This window comes from Arachis duranensis, chromosome 4 (genome assembly GCF_000817695.3).
Source record: "Arachis duranensis cultivar V14167 chromosome 4, aradu.V14167.gnm2.J7QH, whole genome shotgun sequence".
Lineage (NCBI taxonomy): Eukaryota > Viridiplantae > Streptophyta > Magnoliopsida > Fabales > Fabaceae > Arachis > Arachis duranensis.
In genome coordinates this window covers 120,819,864-120,840,820 of record NC_029775.3, presented here as the reverse complement: position 1 = coordinate 120,840,820, position 20,957 = coordinate 120,819,864, and the positions used below count along the sequence as shown (strand labels likewise).

Here is a 20,957-nt window from a genome sequence, read left to right as displayed (position 1 = left end):
TCTATTTTGCAACTTTTTGACTATACAACCAATCCACTCTGTTATACCACCAAAAGAAAGGTAACAAAACACTGAAAAAAAAAAAGCCATAGATTGTGTTCTTGTTATGATATGATATGATATCAAACAAGAAATAAATCTCTCTCTCTCTCTCACACCTACTTACTCTCACTACTTGCTAGCTACCATGGGAGAAAAAGAAAAAGAAAAAGAGAAGAACAAGAAGAACAAGAAGCAAAAACACCAACACCCCAATAATGATCAAACAATAAAGCATCAAGATTTCTCATTCAAACCAAGCTCAGAGGTAAAGGGTCTAAGATTTGGAGGCCAATTCATAGTGAAATCATTCACAATAAGAAGAGCAAAACCATTGGAGCTTCTCAAAGTTCTTTCATTCCCACCAACCAAAACCAACAACAACAACAACAAGAGCAACAAGAATAGTAACAATAAGGTTCTTCCATTCCCATCAACATCATGTTTTCTTCCCACAAACTTCACAATCTTAGCACACCATGCTTGGCACACCCTAACACTTGGCCTAGGAACAAAGAAGTCAAAGGTTCTTGTGTTTGTGTTTGAGAATGAAGCAATGAAGTCACAAGTTGATAGAACATGGCCACATGAGATTGCTCTTGGTGAAGTCAACAAGAAACTCATAAGAGGCCTTGTTGGTTCTGAGATGGCAAGGTTCAAATTCAGAAAAGGTTGCATCACTTTCTATGTCTATGCTGTTAGGCAAATTGGTAGCTTTGGATTCTCTTGTTCTGAGGATCTTAGAACTGTTCTTCAATCTGTTGTGGAGCTTAAAGATTTCTTGGATCACACTGCCATGCTTTCTATGCCAAATCAAAGAAGCATTACTCATCAGGTACCAGCAGCCATGGCTCACTAATATAATCTTAATTAGGATCTTCGTTATTGGAAATATTATTTTTGTTTAGTTTGTTATTGTTAATTAGTACTCTTTCTTTGGAATTTTGGGGAGGCTTATTATTATTATTAATATTGATTTATTTGTTCATCATCTATATATCTCTTGTTTGATCTGTATTTGTTTTCTTTTTCTTTTTCTTTTTCCTCTGATCTTTGTTGGATTTGAGGAGAAAATGAACTGTAATTTTAGCATGATGAATAATTGGGTATGTGAAATCTGAAAATTTATAGTGAGTCCAGATTTGCATTTATTGTCTTTTTGGCTGGCACATATGTCAAAACAAATTTGTCAAGGAGGGACAAGCTAAGAGTTATCATAACTTTCTTGTTCTACTTGCTGCTACAGATACATATAATTTAGTGGTTCAAAACTTCTCTATATTTTGGTAAGATTTACTCAAATATCTTGTTTCCTTAAATATAGACTATGATATATAATGTAATAAAAATGAGGTTTAATTATTTTTTGTCCTTATAATTTTATTAAATTTTTAATTAGATTTTTATGTTTTTTTAATAATTTTTATATTATTTTTAATTTTATAATTATATCATTCTTAATATAAAAAATATTAAAATTATCTGAATATTTTTCATAAATTAAAAATATTTAAAATTAAGAATATAATTAGANTAAAAATTTAATTATAAATTTGACAAAATTATAATGACCATCGAAATAATTATACCTAAAATGAGAAAAAAATCAGTAAAGCAATTATTAGCAGAATGAAAATTGAATAATGCACAGAAAGAGTATTAATATATTATCAAAAACATATTAAGTATTTTAGAAATAGTGTATTTTAGTAATTTTAATAATTAATTTTAATTATATAAACTAATATCAATCATAAAATATATATAATTAAAAACTTAAAACTATTAAAACACTAATTATTTAAAATTTCTCTTTTAATACAAGAACAAAAACTAACTCTATTCAATATATTTCTATATTTTTTTTCCTGCTACAAATAAAATAATAAATGCTGTTTTGTGGAAAATTGTGCCACTATCTCTATCTTACCCGAGATCCACGAACCATATTCTAATTCCAGTGTTTATTAAATGCTATGAAATATACTTGGTGAGTTGCAAAATGCCAAATATTCTCGAAATGTAGAAAGGGATCCTCATAATACATACTCTGTCTGGAAAAAATTGGTAAAATAATTAATATTCGAAGCAGGACTGCTATGAGTACTGCCACTATGTGAATTATTATGGGACTGCTCTTTTAACACTCCGGATTACTGAATCATAGAACGTGCAATGGAAGAGTCGAGATAGGTTCTTTGGAGATTGCTGAACTGCTTTTTAAACTGATGAAAACTCTTCATGTGAAGTTGATAGCTGATAACCATGAGATGATTTAACTGATTTGATTAAATTTTTATTTAACGCCTATACAACTATCAACTTTACGTGAAGAGTTTTTACTTTTTAAATTATATTTTACTCTGATTAATTATTGTAATGGTAAAATGAAAAAAAAAAATTGTTGAAAGCATATGGTTAATGTAGTAACATAAGTTTAGGCCAGTTATACCTAACATAACGATATATTCTTAGATTTTTACAAATCACTCATTAAAATAAAGTTGTTCATTAAATCTTTTTCTTCTATATTCTTAATACAATATTACAAGATACAAAATTATTTTTGTTAGAGATATTATATAATTATTAATGGTGTCTCTTTTTATCAGTATAAATTTTTAGAATAAATAATTTTATAACCTAATATCAGAATTCTAAAACATAAAATATAAAAAAAATTTTATGTAAAATAAAAGATATTATATAATTATTCATGTTACTTCTTTTTATTAATTTAAATTTTTAGGATGAACAATTTTATGACAGTATTATCAGCTCTGGAATCATCTTTTATCTTTTGCATGCAATTGTTGTTGCAATAGAATAGATTATTACAAGATTAATAACTGGGAACATAATGATGATGGAGGATGAATAACACGGCCAGAGTTTCACTATGCTTAAAGCTTCCAATGGAGCAGAAAAGTGGAAGGGAATGCCTTTAATCATAGCATGAGAAGGACCCCATGTTAAGGTGCCAACAAACTTTAGTTTTCACAAGAATCATGGAACATATCTTTCTATCTAACAAGGCCTTTCTGATTGATGTACACATATATAGATATAGACCAGTATGTGCAATGCAAGCAAATTATTCCAATAACTTGTAGCCATTTGTGTTGACAAATATTTTATATATTCATCATTTTATGATATGTGATGATGAGATTGACCCCTGAGAGAGCCAAGTAGAACGCTCTTGTTTTGGAGTTTTGAGCACAATAATTGTAGTAGGCCTGCACTGTGGTTCCACACCATGCCATCCACCACAAAAGGCTCTCTATTATGTAGTATTGTCACATGGGATAACTTGCAATTTCATTATAAGAGAGGACAGACTCAAGTTAATTTCTTAAGAGTTGTTTTTCTTTTTTTTTTTAATATTTGAATTCTATTATCAAGATTCTAACTAAGAAAAGAATTTCACTCAATGGACATGTGTTTGTGGTAGGATGTGAAATGGAGAGAAACTTTCTAAAAAAGTGTAAACTAATGATGGAATTTCCAATTCTAATCATGGTATATATGACCACAATGTAACAGGGTAATAATAACAACCAATAAGCAATAATAGCAATACAAAGTAAGAATTGTTTTATATGAAAATTTAAATAAAATGCATAAATAAAATAAAAAATAATAAATAAGCTCTGATATTTTATTTTGAAAACAAATAAGTCCATCACTATATTTAATTACAAATAGATTATTGACTTTTGTAAACAGAAGGACACATAGGTTTCGTTGCGAATCAAAGTTCTAGGTTTGTTGTTGGTTAATGAATTGCTATATGGAGAAGGTAAAATTCAAATTCTCCACATTTGTTTAAGCGGATTAGTAAACTAACCCTTAGATTAACTCAAAATGGTTTTAAATTACTGTCATTGTGTGCAAAAGGTACTATTACACTTAGGCGCTCTTATACTTTTTTGTTTTTTGTATGATTACTTCCACAACTAAGCAACATCGACACGGCCCATAGGCCCAAGAGTTAAAACGTACATAAACAGTCTGAGAGTGTCCCGTCCAATAAATAGTCCGAGGTAATGTGAATTGGGCTAAAAAGGCCCAATGGCCCATACACTGAGAGCTGAAGACAAAAAATAATGGCCGGTAAAGAGAAGCGAAACACCGAATGCAACGATGAAACGACCATTGGATCGGGTTGAAAGTCTTCATCTCCAAAACTTGATCGAAGTTCCAAACCATCGTTGAGCTCTCTCTGTTAGTTAACTTTCTCTTCGTTCAGCTCAATCTGGTAAAAATCAAATTCTTCAACCGCTTTTCGAATCTCACTGAATCTTCTATTTTTTTCTTCCTGTGAACAATGGCTTCTTCTTCTTCATAACATAACAAGAGCTACTAAATCGTCTTAAAGGAATGGAGGAGTACATGTATCTTCTTGTCAACTTCTTCCTGATTGCGGTCGTAGGGTTCATCTTCATAGTCATCGTTGAAGCATATAGAAGAAGAAACAATCATCTGTATGTTCTTCAATTTGCGAATAATTTCGACATGAATTGTTATACGGACGTGAATTGTTACTTTGACATTTTATTTTTTATTCTCTTTAGGCATGTTGAAGTTCCGGCGATTTTTGAGGATCCTAACTCGTTGAAACAGGTATGTCGATTTGGTGATGCGAAATTTAATTATCAATTGCTCATCGTTTTGTTTTGAAATTTAGTTTTACTGTAATTGTACGGCTTTAAGACATTGAAGATTGCAGATTTATAGTAACAACATGGTTTAACTTATGTTTCCTATTATTTTGGAGTAATAATGCACAGGACATTGTGAAAGTGATCAAAATGTGATGGAAAATTTAGTGAAAATCTCTCTCAAGTTTATATAGGTTCTGTGTAATAGCTTGATATGCATCTTAGATCTGAGGATAGCTTTCTGTTATGAATTGGTTTTGACTCTTGCTTATTTAGGTTCCTTGCCCACATGTTGTTGATCCAGCAGAAAAGTACATGTCCTTGATAATTCCTGCATTCAACGAGGAGCATAGGCTTCCCGGAGCTCTTGAAGAAACTATGAAGTAAGTTGAAGCACTTTTGATTTTACCAACTTATATACTTAGTGTTAATAGAATGGAAGGATTTGTGTTTGGTTACAACTGTGTTAGTCTAACTTGATCTTTCTGTCAAGTAGTTTTATGTTATGTTCATCAGAAATTTTGATCAGTATATTTGACTCTTTGAAATTATATACTCCATACGCCTGCAATCTGCAGGAGCTTTTTTGATTTCTTCTTTTTTTAGGTGAATTAATGCACAACAAATATTAATCGTCAAATGATATTTTACATTTTAATCTCTTTTTATCCTACAATAACCACCGTAATCAGTCTATAGAAGCTATGTGATACCTTTTTCTTGTATAAACTGGTACTATATGGAGCTGTGGTTTAACAAGTTACAATACTGCTTTTCTTCTGAGATATCCTAGTATTGGATGTATTGTTTATATTTGTTAGTGTTACTTGTTACTAAGAACATAACATTAGTTTGTGTCCGTTCTTTATAGTTATCTTCAACAACGTGCTTCAAAGGATCCTTCATTTTCCTATGAGGTACTTCCAGTCCCTTTCATTCGACTGCTTTTTTTTTTTCCTGAATAATAATATTTGAACTACATGTTTTTTCTTTTCCTTTTATAGTCTAGTTCATCTATAAAGTAAGGGAACAAAAAACTTAAGTACAACACCATGTGAAGCAAATATATAAAATATTAATTTCTCTCAGCATCCCTTTCCTTTTCCATTTTTATTAATTTCACAAAAGTCACTAGACTTTCTGCTTGAATGGCTTGATTGAAACATATTAATGGATTTTGCAACTGATAGAAAAACACATTCTCTTATCAATGGACACTTGAGCAGGTTGTCATTATTGATGATGGAAGTGCTGATGGGACTAAAAGAGTAGCTTTTGAATTTGTAAGGAAATACACAGTAGACAAAGTTAGAGTTATCCTTCTTGGAAGAAATCATGGCAAGGGAGAAGCAATAAGGAAAGTGAGTCTAATTTTAACAGTAACACGTTAAAATCTACTCATTGTATTGAAATTGCTGTCATAATGTTGTTGATGATTAATTAGGGCTTTCTTTGTTTCTTGAAAGCATTGTATTACAGGGAATTCTGCATTCACGTGGTGAGCTAATTCTTATGCTTGATGCTGATGGAGCAACTAAAGTCACCGACCTAGAAAAGCTTGAAAATCAGGTTAATGAAATGCTATCATATGCAGTTTATAGATGTTTTAATTTTGGTTTTAATCTCTTGGCCAAATGTTTATATGTATTATGTTTGGCCATTAGATTCAAGTTATTGCTAAAAAGCAATTTCAACAAGGAAAATCAAGCCCTAGTGATCCAACCTTTAGAGTATCCGATATTCCTGTTGCTGCATTTGGTTCACGAGCTCATCTTGAAGAGAAGGCTTTGGCTACAGTGAGTTGGCTTTCGTGTTAAATTTCTCTTTTATTTATTATTTATTTTTTATGTTCTTGCCATATATGTGTGGATTATCTCGCTTGAACCATGTAACATAACATTTTTACAGCGAAAGTGGTACCGCAATTTTTTGATGAAGGGGTTCCATCTTGTGGTTCTCTTGGCTTCTGGTCCAGGAGTTCGTGATACACAGGTAATTTCCTACTTTATTTATTTATTTTATCATGCACTCTAATATGGTACTCTTGTGACTAGCAAATTTCTTTTGTATAAATAGTGACCAAAGCTTGATTTTTTTTTCTTTTTGGATTCTCTTATCCCTTGTGTTTGAGCATGTGTATTAGATGTTGTTCCATGATGCATATATGAGAATATTTTTCAGTGTCTAACCTTAACTTTCTACATCCACAGTGTGGTTTCAAAATGTTTACTAGGGCAGCAGCAAGGAGGCTTTTTTCAAATGTCCGCTTGAGAAGGTGATTTTCTCTAGAACTCCATGGAATGAAATAATTTCTTAAATTTAGAAAGCAATTCTCTTGAGATTCACAGACCAATACACAACGTGTTATGTTTTTAGTTCAAGTTTTGGTCATCCAATCTTTTTGTGTATGTGTACCCTGAATGGCTATGGCCCCATATATGGCAAAAGGTTTTATAATTTTCTATAATACCCTTGTCATTCTCTGCAGGTGGTGTTTTGATGTTGAATTAGTCTTTCTGTGCAAATGGTTTAGGATCCCAATTTCAGAAATTTCTGTCAATTGGTCTGAAATTCCAGGATCCAAGGTAAATCTTATGAGCATACCTAACATGCTTTGGGAGCTTGTGCTCATGTCTGCGGGATACAGGACTGGTATGTGGAGAATTTCTGGTTCTACCTAAGCTTTGATGATCGATTTTAACCGGGAAGAAATAGCGGCATTTTATTATCAAAAAAGAAGAGTGACCCCTTTTCTGGGAGAGCATATTATACTTCCATGCTTGACCTTGAAGGACAAAGAACAGAATGCAATATTTAAAGTTTTAGGACTAACCATAACCCTCAGGATTTTTACCTATTAGATTGGGGTCATGGAGACTCTGGCTCATTTTGCTGTTGCGTACTGGGTAGACATATTTAACAATTCATGTTACTATTGAATGGGAAAAAGAAAAGGGTTATTATCACGTAAGTTTGTACTTGTAATATATTTATAATCAAAATGTTCTATAGATAAAATTTTCATGTCTTCATTGCAATTTGAAAACCATTATGCCATTATCTGACACTGTTAAATGTTGATTCTTCTAGGACGTCTCTCTTAGATGTGTAGATTTTTTACTTCTGGTTTGGTAAAGCCGAGCTATGTGAATTAAAAGAAGCTACCACCTTTGTATATCCCACAACTCCCAAGCTTTCACTAGCAAAATATTTCGAGTGATTCTTTTGTTAACTAACAATCAATTCTGAATATTAACAGAGTTTCTTCTCGAAGATGATTTTAAGAAATTGTGATGAACAGCTTCTGCAGGTCTTCCTTCTTTTTGGTCAAATTTCTTGAACCTTTGTTAGGTATCTCAAGGCACTCTTCTAAACGACATAACCTTAAAGACAAGATGCTTTAGGGAAACTTGCCTTTGAATTATCTTGTTACCTTTTCCCTCAATTCTCATCCTTTCTTATTCACAAAATTTAAGCTTATTCAACCCTTTCATTACGTATGCAAATCCACTTTCAGAAAGGGAAAAAAAAATTACTGCCTTTTGTTAATGGAGCAGTTGCATTTCTTACGTATATAGATAAGGAACACGAAATATATAATATAAGAAACAAAACATAAATTCATCACCATTACCCAAAAATATTCCTCCACAGAAGCCTGCAATTATGAGCTCTCCTCTTATTCATGAAATCAAAAGGCAAGCTTCTCACTTCTTCAAAGAGAAGATTAAAAGTGCTAGGCTTGTTCTCACAGATGTTACACCTATAGAATTGTAAGTCTTCCATTTTATTTTCTTAATTTTTCATCTCAACTAAATCCTCCTTTAACAATGTTGATAATTAATTCAAACAAACCTTAAAATCCTTCTCACATGATGATGACATTCTTTAATGATGTTGGAACAATATAAACTTTTTACACTCACAAGAACATGCTAAACTATATGCACTTTATCATTTGATTCATTTTAGCTACAATATTGATAGAATTTTTACTTTTGATGTGTTCCACATTGATTAACTAAGAATGACAGAAGAAGCCACAAATGGAAATCCATGGCCACCAGATACACGTATCATGCAAGTGATTTCACGTGCAGCTTTTGAAGTTGATGAATACTATAGAGTTGTGGAGATTTTACATAGCAGGTTCGACTCTGTTGATTTGATTAATGATTTTGCTATGTTCTGTTCTCAAAGACTATATTAACATTCTTCATAGTATAATCTTCATTTTTTTTAATGGGAGAAAACAGATTGTTGAAATTTAATAAAGGCCATTGGAGAGCCTCATACAAGGCTCTAATATTACTGGAACATCTTCTAACTCATGGACCTCTGAGGTTATTTGAGGAATTTCAATGTGATATAGATGTTATTGAAGAGATTGGAGAGTTTCAATACATTGATGAAAAAGGGTATGTAGGTGCATCTTTTTTGTCACCATAATTTTATTGCATGAATTCAGTGATGACTACTCTTATTACATTATTTCATTTTCTACAGGTTCAACTGGGGTTTGAGTGTGAGAAAATTATCAGAGAGGATACTGAAGCTCTTAAGAAGCAAGGAATTCTACAAAGAAGAAAGAGCAAGAGCGCGCGAGCTTTCTCATGGGATCCAAGGTTTTGGAAGTTTTAACAGAAGAAGCTCTGTGATCAACGAAGGGATGAATGACTTGAATTCAAAGATTTATTATGGGAGGTGTAATTCTAACTATGATCATCACCAACATGAAGAATATGGTTTTGCAAGCTTTGGAAGGGAACAGAATGCTTTGGATGGAAACAAAAGAGATAACCAAGTTCATGAAAACAAGGAAACAAAGCTCTTAGAAGATAACATGAAAGAACACCCTTTTATTATGGATCAAGAGAAACTAACTTCAGCATCCTTGCTTTCTATTGTACAATAATATAATGCTAGTTGTAATTTGATTTTGTAGCCCTTGACATGATTGTAAATAGTTATGGTTTTAATGGAATGTTTCTACCAATGCATAGGGAAAAATAATGTTGAGGTATCTGATTGAGATCTTTTGAATTTGCTTAATAAACAAGAGCACTATAGTTTTATTTGTTTTTGCTTTTTTGTCTCTTCAATATAATATCCTAATCAAAGTAAAAGAAAATATATTTTAGTTTATTTTCAACAAGAGGTGATTTGTTAAAACTAATTGGTCAAAAAAATGATTGATTGATTAATGTTTAGGTAGGACTTCTGTGGTTATAGTCTTACAATAATAGCCAATGAAAAAGACAGAATGCATAGAAGAAGAACTGCATCTTTTCCTAAACTACTCTCACCATTTGTGTTCTTCATCTTCCCTGAAATTGTTGACCTGTAGACAAAAATATGGCTGATAGTGCTGTTTCCTTCCTGCTACAGAAGTTGTCACAGATTCTTGTTGATGAAGCAAAACTTATTTCAGGAGTGGAGAACAAAATCAGATACCTAACAAATGAGTTTAAGTTTATAGATATCTTCCTAAAGAGTTGTGAGGGAAAACACAGCAGCAAGATAGTTGAAGAAGTGGTAAAGCAGATCAGAGATGTTGCCTATGAAGTTGAGGATTTGATGGACACCTATGTTGCCAACGCCATGACACACAGAAGCAGAAACATGTTGAGCAAGTTACTCTGCTGCATAAGCCATGTGATGATGCTTCATGTGGTAGATTCTGAGATAGAAAGGATCAAAGCTACTATTAATAGTATCTATCAGAACAAGGATAGATACAGCATTGGAGAAGGAGTCAAGTGTAGAGATGACATTGAAGAATTGATTCGTAGAAGAAGAAGAGATGTAGAGGAAGAAGAAGTGGTTGGATTGCTTGATGACTGGAGCTTTGTCCTTAAACAGCTCATGGAAACAGGTTCATGCTGCAGTGTTGTTTCTATAACCGGTATGGGGGGATTGGGAAAGACTACACTTGCTAGAAAGATCTATAATAAGAAGGAAGTTGGAGAGTTTTTTCCTTTTCGCGCATGGGGTTATGTGTCCAATGACTATAGAGTTGAGGAGCTTCTTCTGAGCCTTCTCAAGTGCTTGCTATCCACCTCTGAATACAATGGTTTATTTGAGAAGAGGCATGATTATGATGAAGAAGAAATGAAAGAGAAAGTGAAGGAGAGTTTGAGGGGGAAGAAATATCTTGTGGTGTTGGATGACATCTGGAAAACACAAGTTTGGGATGATTTGCAAGGAGTCTTTTCAAATGACAACAATGGCAGCAGAATACTGATAACTAGTCGCGATAGAGACGTGGCTTCCTACGCCGGTTCAATGCCTCCCTGCGAACTTTCCTTCTTGGATGAAGAAGAAAGTTGGCAGCTCTTTTGTAAGAAGGTGTTTCCGGCGCAGGATTGCCCCTCTAATCTAAGAGGTTTAGGTAAGGAGTTAGTTGGAAGTTGTAAAGGGTTACCACTTGCAATCATAGTGATGGCCGGACTTGCCAAGAAAGGAATATCACAAAGAGAGTGGATGAAAATCAAAGGTAATGTGAATCAACATTGTGATGATGAAAATGGGACTAGAGTTGTGGATATTCTAAAACTTAGCTATGATAGCTTGCCTCAAAGATTGAAGCCTTGTTTTTTGTACCTTGGAATATTCCCTGAAGACTATGAGATTCTTGGCAGAGAACTAATCAAGCTGTGGATAGCTGAAGGGTTCATACAAGTAAAAGAAATCGGAAATTCAGATGTGCCAGAACCAGAAGATATTGCAGATCACTATTTAGATGAGTTGGTGGATCGTAGCTTGGTACAAGTGGCAAGCAGAAGGAGTGATGGAGGTGTGAAAACATGTCGAATCCACGACTACCTCCGTGACCTCTGCATATCAGAGGGAAAGGCTGATAAGTTCTTGGAGGTTCGCCGAGGATCAAACATCCCTCACCCTGCTGGGACAAGCAATTCTCGAAAGTTGTCCATACATTGCACAACAGAGTTTTCTTGGCATACAAGAAACACAGGTAATCAATCTTGCACTCGTTCTTTGTTTTTCTTTGCTCATGGAAAGAGGGTCCAAAATCTTACACTGAAAGATTTCAAGTTGGTTCACATAATGTATCTTACAAATGTATTAGGATGGAGAATAGTTGTTCCAATACCTAGTGATTTGAAAACCATGATTCATCTAAGGTACTTGAGAATAGATTCTTGGGTTAAAAGCATCCCAGATTTTATATACAACCTCTATAACCTGGAAGTAATAGAGTTATGGAGTAAAAGCATACTAATCTTCTCTAGTAAACTATGGAAGCTTAAGAGGCTAAGACATTTGCGCGCGTGGCCATTTAGACTTGCATCACAAGGTATGTCAAGCACAAATGGTAAAACAATGCCAAATCTGCAAACCCTCTTGCTGATTCATATTGATCCACAATTGGCATCCATGATAAGAAATGGAAGCTTTCCCAATCTGAAGAAACTTGGTTTGGTTCAAAGGGGTGAAGATAATGGTGACAGATATTCAATGCGCGAATTACAATGCTTGCAATGCCTAAAGAGTCTTGGCAAACTTAGAATAACTGGCACTTCAAAGCTTCCATCAGAGGCAAGTGTTTTTCCACCAAATCTTACCAAGGTTACTTTGAATCGTGTCAGACGATTCGACTCGAGTTGCATGAGAGTTCTTGGAAAGCTTCCTAAACTCCAAATCTTGAAAATAAGGGGTCCTGAAATTGTTAGAGGATCTCATGACATTCATTTTGCCATTGAAGAATTCCCATGCCTTTAAGTTTTCAAGATGATTTGGATGTCTCATGTGGTAACTTGGACATTAGACAAAGGAGCAATGCCTAGTCTTCAATATTTGGTCATAGACTGCTCCTATTTGAAGCAGCTTCCTCAAGAACTATGGTCCTTGGCTACTTTACAAAAAGTCCATGTTATTCAACCACATTCTGAATTGAGAAACAGTCTCCAACATGTTGTGCTCAACAATGGCTGTAAACTCATTATCTCTTGAAGACATTGAAGAAAGTACAAACTCTTTGCTTTCACTGCTTTTCTCTCATCTTCTCTGCTTCCAAATTATTTTGATGTTATGTACATTGTCTGTTTGTACTTATTTGTTATGTTAAGAAGCAAGGAATTCTACAAAGAAGAAAGAGCAAGAGCGTGCATGGGATCCAAGGTTTTGGAAGTTTTAACAGACGAAGCTCTGTGATCGACGAAGGGATGAATGACTTGAATTCAAAGATTTATTATGGGAGGTGTAATTCTAACTATGATCATCACCAACATGAAGAAGAATATGGTTTTGCAAGCTTTGGAAGGAAACAGAATGCTTTGAATGGAAACAAAAGAGATAACCAAGTTCATGAAAAACAAGGAATCAAATCTCCTAGAAGATAATCCAAAACTTGGAGAAGAAGATAATATAAAAGAACACCCCTTTATTATTCAGCATTCTTGCTTTCTATGTAGAGAGATTTAACGTAGTACTTTGATAGTTTGATGTATATCATGTATTGTACAAGTAATATAATGCTAGTTCTAATATGATTTTATAGCCTTTGATGTGATTATAAATAGTTTTGGTTTTAAAATGGAATTTTTCTAAAAATATAGAGGAAAAAATATGCTAAGGTACTTGATTGTGATACTTTGAATTATGTTATAAAAAATGTGTTGTTTTAAGTGTAAGCTTTACTTGTTCTTGTTCTTTTTTCCTTTTTTTTTCTTTGGTCTAATGCCATTGATAGATATTTGTGAGCAATCTTAGAATAGATGATAAACATTGTATACCAACGGCATAGTTTTAACTTTTAACAATGGCAGCTGATTCAATTCATATGCGGAATAAAATGACCAGTCAAAAAACTATAGATAAAAAGAAATATATACTGAAAATAATAACTTAATAATTTTCTGATTATGAAAAATACAACTCCTGGTCTTGTGAAGATCATGACTCCCAACATGAGCATAAACATGAATGAATGAATGAAAGAATGAATGAATAAATAAAAGCTAGAATGAATTGAAAAGGGTTACAAAGCTGCACTGCTTCAATTCCTTGAGGAACTCAAACACAACCACCACCTTTTCTTTTAAAATTTCTTTCAACAATAATGACACCAACTATTTCCTCTCAAAACACCTTAGAAGCATTTTCTGTGCACAATTGATGGTCCAGACTCATCATATTCTGCCTTTGCAATCCACATCTGCACACAAAATCAAATTTTGCAGCATTAGAAACTAGTATTATTGTTAATATTAAGGCAATTTTATAATATTTGATAAGGTAACAAGATTAGAAACCAAACCTGCTGGAAAGTGCTGAGGGATGCCAAGATAGAACCACCAATCCAGACACTATATTTTCTCTCAGGGGGAGCCACCACCTTGATCTTCATGCTGCTGGGAGCCAATGCAGAGATTTCCTTGCTCATTCTATCGGCGATGCCCGGGAACATAGTTGTTCCTCCTGATAGAACAATGTTGCCATACAAGTCCTTCCTGATATCAACATCGCACTTCATGATCGAGTTGTATGTCGTCTCGTGGATACCTGCAGCTTCCATTCCTATCATGGATGGTTGGAAAAGCACCTCAGGACATCTGAAACGTTCGTCGCCGATGGTAATCACTTGTCCATCTGGCAACTCATAGCTCTTCTCCACAGAGGAGCTGGTCTTGGCTGTCTGCAGCTCTTGCTCATAGTCAAGGGCAATGTAGGACAGCTTCTCTTTCACATCCCTCACGATTTCTCGCTCTGCTGAGGTGGTAAATGAGTAACCACGCTCAGTCAAGATTTTCATCAAGAAATCTGTGAGGTCACGACCGGCGAGATCAAGCCTAAGGATGGCATGTGGCAGAGCATAACCCTCATAGATAGGGACAGTGTGGCTGACACCATCCCCTGAATCCAACACAATACCTGTAAAAAACAAGAAACATGGCATAATTTCGATTGTGCTAAACAAGTACTAGCTCTATCCAATTGCAATCACAGATTTTAACACTGCATTCAACAGAATTGTGCGAATTACTTACCGGTTGTGCGACCACTAGCATACAATGAAAGAACAGCCTGAATGGCTACATACATGGCAGGGGCATTGAAGGTCTCAAACATGATTTGAGTCATCTTCTCACGATTAGCTTTCGGGTTAAGAGGAGCCTCAGTCAGCAAAACTGGATGCTCTTCAGGGGCAACTCGAAGCTCATTGTAGAATGTGTGATGCCAAATCTTCTCCATATCATCCCAATTGCTTACAATACCATGCTCAATTGGATACTTGAGAGTCAAGATACCCCTCTTGGATTGTGCCTCATCTCCAACATATGCATCTTTCTGGCCCATTCCTACCATCACACCAGTGTGGCGAGGGCGGCCTACAATGCTGGGAAAAACAGCTCGTGGGGCGTCGTCTCCAGCAAAACCAGCCTGAAAACAAACACACTATCAATCACCTCATCGAATTCCATAAACTTGCATCAAGAAAGAAACATGTTCCATTAAGTACCTTAACCATTCCAGTTCCATTGTCACAGACAAGAGGCTGAATATCCTCACCTTCTGCCATCTTTTAGTATCTGTTGGATGATAAAGATAAATTATCCTTTCAAATGCACTATCTACATTGTAAACATTTTAAGTTTTAAATGTATAAGAAGAATCAAAATTTTCATTTTCATCTATTTTGAATGAGAAAAGCCATGTGCTTCCTTAACTTTGTATGCGGAAATCAACTAGTTATTGACAATATATCATAGCTTAACCATGAATTTAACCAAATCGATTTCAATTATTATGATCATAACTAATAGGGAATAGAATGGTTGCAAAATATCAATGAAATGATGTTCAAAGATTGACACAAATACGGATTTAACCAGTGATGATTAGTATATAATACCAAAGAACCAAACAATAGATGTTTTACTTTTAATCAAAATTTGAGGCACAGTCCAAAAACCAAAACTTAGATTGATAACTAAAAACAACATAGATTAAAAAAACACAATTCCAAAACATCAATCCAGCTACATTATGTTTCCCATAACATCAATGAAACACAAAAAAAGATGAAAAATTTCCTACACCCAAATAAAAAAAAAATTGAAATCCAACAATAACAGAGGCCAATTCAATCCAATTACAAAACCTAAAAAATAATAGAATTTGGAATCAAAACTGAAGAAACAAAGGATCCCAAATCTGGAAATCCAGAAAAAAAGAAATGAAAATGAGAATGTGAGAAATAATAGACCTTGCTTGAGGAGGGAAATGGCGAGGAGGGGTGGTGATGGAAGGGAAAGAACGAAGAGAAGAAATGTGAAGGGAGAGGGGAATGGAAATGATGGAAATGGGATTGAATATAAGAAGCAGGAAATGGAATGTGATCCGTTAAGATTTGTGTGATTTTGAATTAATCACAAAATAGAATGAGAACGCTTCCTTTGGGAACAATGGATGGTGTAATGCTGTTTCCTTTGACCCTATTCTATTCTTCTTCTTTGTTCTTACTATTCATTTTTTTCTATTTTCTTTTCTTTTAATTTAACCATCAAAATTTATTTGCAATAAATTTTAGTATTTGCTAAGATAGTCTAATCATCATGAATAAGTAAAATATATATATATTACCAGGAGACTCGAATCCGTAACCTCTTAAATAAGTATAGAGAGACTATGTCATTTGAGTTATAACTCATTGACGAATAAGTAAAATAGTTATTATTTTAGTTTTTATTATTAATATATTTTATTGTATCCAAATTCAATTCAATCATATCATATTACGTGTATATAAAATTTTAATAATTAAATTAATTATTGGTATGAGATATATGTTAAAATATAAGTATATATTGAAAAAGTATAATTAATTTTTTTGTGTACAAGATATAGATTTTTTAATTTAATTTCTTTTATTATTTTTATAATTAGTGTGAATTCACTTTATTGTTTTTTTTTTCTATAACATTTGAATTGTCTTTAACAATGATTATTCTCTTTATATAGTTATAAAAGAGAGAAGAATTAAAAATGCTTGTTTGTTTATGAAAATCGACAAGTCTCTAAATAAAATACATGGAACGTTTCTTTATTGCTTTGTGGTGAAAGGAGTGCTCATCCTTACCAACAACACTAAGATAAAATGAAACTTCTCCATTATCGTCAAACTATCTAATACAATAACTCATAAAAGAAACAATATACTTATCCATGATTATACTACAATATATAGGAAAAATATAGGTAGATAATAAAAATATTAAATAATGTGAACAATAGATATATCGGATGTTTATGTTACTAGGTGTACGGATGGTTATTCTAATATTAAAATTTAGGTAGATAATTTAAAAGTGTAGTGTGTTTTTATTTGATTGGTGGTTGTTCATATTGTTGAAAAAATCATTGATTATCGAGCACAATGACGTTCTTGTGTTTCATATGGGAAAGTATGAGGAGCATGTACAATGGAGGTTTAGGAAGTATTAGAGATATAATCATTAGTGTTATCTTTTTCTATCAGCTGAAGTTTTTGGGATGAGTGATATCATGACATGGTATTAAAACTCTAGATCCAAAAGGTCAAAAGTTCGATTCTTGATAAATCCCAAAATTAATTTAAGTTTTTAAAAAGATATTTATTATCCCTATTATTCGGATGGTTATTCTAGATAGCCATAGACATAAATGAAGTACATACTGGTTACTCTAGATAGCCATAAATGAAGTACATACATTTTATTTGAAGTTTCTTAAACAATTCCTAGATTATTAGTAGTGTAGGAAAATGATGACTAAATATAAAAGTTCTTACGATGTAACCAAATTCACATGCAAATTTTATTTATTGATATTGTAAGGATTACAAAGCACACAAAGTCACATATAAATTAAAGGGAAACACAATTTATTGCTTAAACTGAAAAGAAGTAAACCACACTCAACAGAAAAGTAGTATTTAACCTCACTTTTACACATTTTAAGAGTGCACATGTAATTATATATTGGTAAAAACTCAGTAAGTCGACTTCAGCTGAAATTGATATCTGAGAAACGTTAGATGAAAATTTAGTCAAATCAGTCAAATATCTAATGGCTCTCCGGTATCAACTTCAAGTGAAGTGGACTACACTTGAGTTTCCACCTTATATATTTTAATTAAAAGTATTAACTAGGGCTTCCACTAGAGCAAGAACAAAAGAAACAGGATCTCCAAAAATAGCTGAAAATATTAACTTTAGTACCACTGGTGCTATCTTTACCACCATCTTCTTTACCACTGATGATGATCCTTTTTTTGAACTATTTGGTCCTTCTCCAACTTCGACAACTTTCATATTATTACTCTCAACAACATTGCTCTGCATTTTTGACACTACAACCTTCTTTTCCGAGAAATAATCACTCAATTTCTCAAGAAACCATTCCTTAAAACAAGAAACATGATAGCAATCTCCATCGGAAGTTACATATGACCACCCTTTAGGTTCGCCATCGTCCCCAACTTTCTTACGCTTACATAGGCCACACTTTTTCGGAACGTCTCGTTGCAATGTGAGTGTCTTTGTCGCGATTGACTCTTCATAAGAAATGTTGTGTCTTAGCTTCAAACAACATGGATGCAAATCCAAGCCTGTGTCCTTTTTTGTTTCTTTGCGATAATACACAAACCCTTTCACTTCCATTCTACATGCATCACAATCCCTAGGATACCCAACGGGTTTCTCTAGGAACAAGAATTTTTGTCCTTCGAAAAATGGATGACTTTCGGGGTTTTTACGCTGAAGAACAGCGTTTGCACATTCTTCATGGAGGACATAACCACTGCAATTCTTTTCTTCACAACGATAACTGCGTCCACACCCTCCTTCTTTACATCCATCGCAGCTAAATGGCGCTCCGGGTGGCGTTGACGTTAACGCGTGTTTATGGATCTCCGAAAGAACAATCACTGTGTTATGCAGTACAAGAAGGGTATTAATATTCAACTATATTTAATGTTTAAAAACTTAAGAGTAATAGTGCTTTAAATTGATTTTTAAAATTTTTTGTTTTGGATAACTATTTAACTCAGTTTGGTTAACCAACTTAATTAAATTTTTTTTGATAAAATAACTTAAACAATAAATGACTCTGTTAAAAGTAACTTATAAATAAATTATTTTGTATTTTGATTTTTAACTCTAAAAGTGTTTATTTTATAGAAATGTGATAAAAAATAGAAATATTATGAGAGAAGTCATTTTTTTAACTTCTCTATAAGCTCCTAAATAACTTCTTAAAAAATTGCAATTTAGTTTTAAAAATTACACTAGACATTAATATTACTACTTTTCATAAGTCAAAAATTAAAAAAAATTACTTCTAAAATTTTCCAAATGGGCCTTAGCCTATTCTCTAGTCTAACCAAATTAACTTAATAACTAATTGGCTCAAACAAAAATTACACACAAATGTTTCTTTCTAAAACTTTTTCTGTTTCTTTTTCTTCTAAAATTTTTCATACTTGTTTTCTAAGATTTTTGTGTTTGTCATACAAAATTTATGCGTGTTTATTCTTTCCTTCTATGAAAAAATTTGTGTTTATTGTAAAAAAATATGTTTATGTAAAAGATTATGTTTTATGTATGTGGATCAAAATATTTCTATATTTAAGAAAAATGTTTTTTATATTTTTTTTTCTTGTATTTCTCCTTAAAACGTTATATTACGTGCTATTAATAAAAAAAAATTTGTATTTGTAAAAACATTTCTTGGTTTAATAAAATAAATTGTCTTTTGTCAACTTTTTAATACTGTTTTAAATTTTAAATTTGAAATCATAAATTTTTAATTTTAAATTCAAAATCTTAATTTAAACTTTTTAAAGATAAAAATTAAAAAAATAATACTAAAAAAATATTATACTAAAGACATGCTGAAATTAACTACATATCATAATATAAAATATATATTGCAAGAAAACAAACCCACTAGATAAACAATAAAAAATACAAACAACATAAATATCGGATCGTACTTTAGGCACATACACTTATAAAGATTATCTGTAATTAATTTAAATTTTAAATTTTAAAATTAAACTTAACTTTCTTTTTTTTACTTATTAATTCAAAAAATTATATTGTAAACAAGGTAAACAAAATACCTAATTGTAGTTTAAAATGAGTTAAATTTTATTAGGTAGACAATAATTTTTGTTTAATATTAAAATGATTCATACATTTAATAAATTAAATATTTAATATATTTATTATTCATATTATTTAATATTTTTATTGTGTGCATGCATGTTAATAAAGGAGAGAATGTGAATAGTACCTTGGATCCGCGTGACCAATATCTTTGCTTCATTATCTTTTTGAGCCACCAAATAAAAAACTCTCTCAAGGGATGGAAAAGGTTTCTCTTGCATTATCAGTGATCTTGTTGCATGGAAGGTGTCATTCAAACCGTCAAGGAACCTCATGGCTCTTTCTTGCTCCCTCTTGCTCTTGTCATTGTTCTCATCGAGCATCATGTCATATTCCATCCAAAGCGCATCGAACTTGATCTTATATTCCATCAGAGTTTGTCTTTCTAATTGTTTGAGGGAATTGATTTCTTCCTTAATATCTGAGATTATGGACTGATCACGGGGGCAGTAAAGTTGCATCAAAGCTTTCCACACGCTATCTTCATTGGACAAAGCTTCCTTATTAATAATCGTCGGTTTTATGTCCTCCGAGATGAAACCGCGGATCCATGACAGAACAAGCTCTTTGTGAGTCTTCCATTCTCCATAGATTGGTTCTTCGTTCATCACCGCTGCATCGGTGCCATGCACAAACCACAGCGTCTTTGTCTTTTCCAGCTTCAAGTTCATTGCTTGGCGCCACTCCTGGTAATTCTTGCTTCCCTGCAGAACCACATTTCGATCTGGCGATGATTCATGAGGATCTTGATGAGTCTCAAGCGAGTGAATGTAGTTGTAATAATAGTAATAGTTGGTGTTCGCCATCGATAAGTATAATAAGGTAAAAATTCACGTGAAGTTGATACTTGAAAACAGTTAGATATAATTTTTTATCTAACAATTTTTAGATATCAATTTCACGTGAAATCAACTTCACCGTATAATAATATAGGTTGAATGAAGAAGGGAAACAGGTTCGGAAGGAAAAACAATATAATAGCTAGTAGTGAAGAAAACTTGGGAATAAAATGTAGGTATATTAGCAAAGTTTGAAAGAGATGAGAGTAAACCTTGCTTTAATTTGGTAATGAGTGGATTGA

General features: G+C 32.9%; 4 protein-coding genes across 7 annotated transcripts; 3 read left to right on the top strand and 1 right to left on the bottom strand.

Moving 5' to 3' along the window:
- The first annotated feature begins 74 nt into the window (after positions 1 to 74).
- Positions 75 to 1,218, top strand: LOC107486934 (uncharacterized). The gene has a single exon (XM_016107508.3). The coding sequence runs from the start codon at positions 188 to 190 to the stop codon at positions 896 to 898; it is 711 nt and encodes a 236-aa protein (XP_015962994.1). The 5' UTR covers positions 75 to 187; the 3' UTR covers positions 899 to 1,218.
- Positions 1,219 to 4,162: 2,944 nt separating this feature from the next.
- On the top strand, positions 4,163 to 7,741 carry LOC107486935 (uncharacterized). 3 transcript variants are annotated; one of them, XM_016107510.3, is made up of 11 exons: positions 4,163 to 4,300; positions 4,421 to 4,526; positions 4,617 to 4,665; positions 4,980 to 5,086; positions 5,575 to 5,620; positions 5,930 to 6,064; positions 6,183 to 6,272; positions 6,368 to 6,499; positions 6,612 to 6,695; positions 6,914 to 6,978; positions 7,192 to 7,741. In XM_016107510.3, exons 2-11 carry the CDS (start codon positions 4,423 to 4,425, stop codon positions 7,382 to 7,384), a joined length of 1,005 nt encoding a protein of 334 aa, XP_015962996.1. In that variant the 5' UTR covers positions 4,163 to 4,300; positions 4,421 to 4,422; the 3' UTR covers positions 7,385 to 7,741. The 3 variants fall into 3 exon arrangements, with proteins under 3 accessions (XP_015962996.1, XP_052115916.1, XP_015962995.1); XM_052259956.1 differs by having other exon boundaries at positions 4,207 to 4,266; positions 4,400 to 4,526; XM_016107509.3 differs by lacking the exon at positions 4,163 to 4,300 and having other exon boundaries at positions 4,315 to 4,526.
- Positions 7,742 to 8,329: 588 nt separating this feature from the next.
- LOC107486937 (epsin-3-like) lies at positions 8,330 to 13,077 on the top strand. Of its 2 annotated transcripts, XM_052261047.1 has the most exons (5): positions 8,330 to 8,476; positions 8,730 to 8,852; positions 8,960 to 9,121; positions 9,210 to 9,407; positions 12,925 to 13,077. In XM_052261047.1, the coding sequence occupies exons 1-5, from the start codon at positions 8,370 to 8,372 to the stop codon at positions 13,064 to 13,066; spliced, it is 732 nt and encodes a 243-aa protein (XP_052117007.1). In that variant the 5' UTR covers positions 8,330 to 8,369; the 3' UTR covers positions 13,067 to 13,077. The 2 variants fall into 2 exon arrangements, with proteins under 2 accessions (XP_052117007.1, XP_015962998.1); XM_016107512.3 differs by lacking the exon at positions 12,925 to 13,077 and having other exon boundaries at positions 9,210 to 9,709.
- Positions 13,078 to 13,555: 478 nt separating this feature from the next.
- LOC107486936 (actin-97-like) lies at positions 13,556 to 16,120 on the bottom strand. Its single transcript, XM_016107511.3, has 5 exons — positions 15,934 to 16,120; positions 15,187 to 15,256; positions 14,714 to 15,107; positions 13,984 to 14,597; positions 13,556 to 13,881 (listed from the first exon to the last, which is right to left on the bottom strand). The coding sequence occupies exons 2-5, from the start codon at positions 15,244 to 15,246 to the stop codon at positions 13,816 to 13,818; spliced, it is 1,134 nt and encodes a 377-aa protein (XP_015962997.1). The 5' UTR covers positions 15,247 to 15,256; positions 15,934 to 16,120; the 3' UTR covers positions 13,556 to 13,815.
- Positions 16,121 to 20,957: the final 4,837 nt, after the last annotated feature.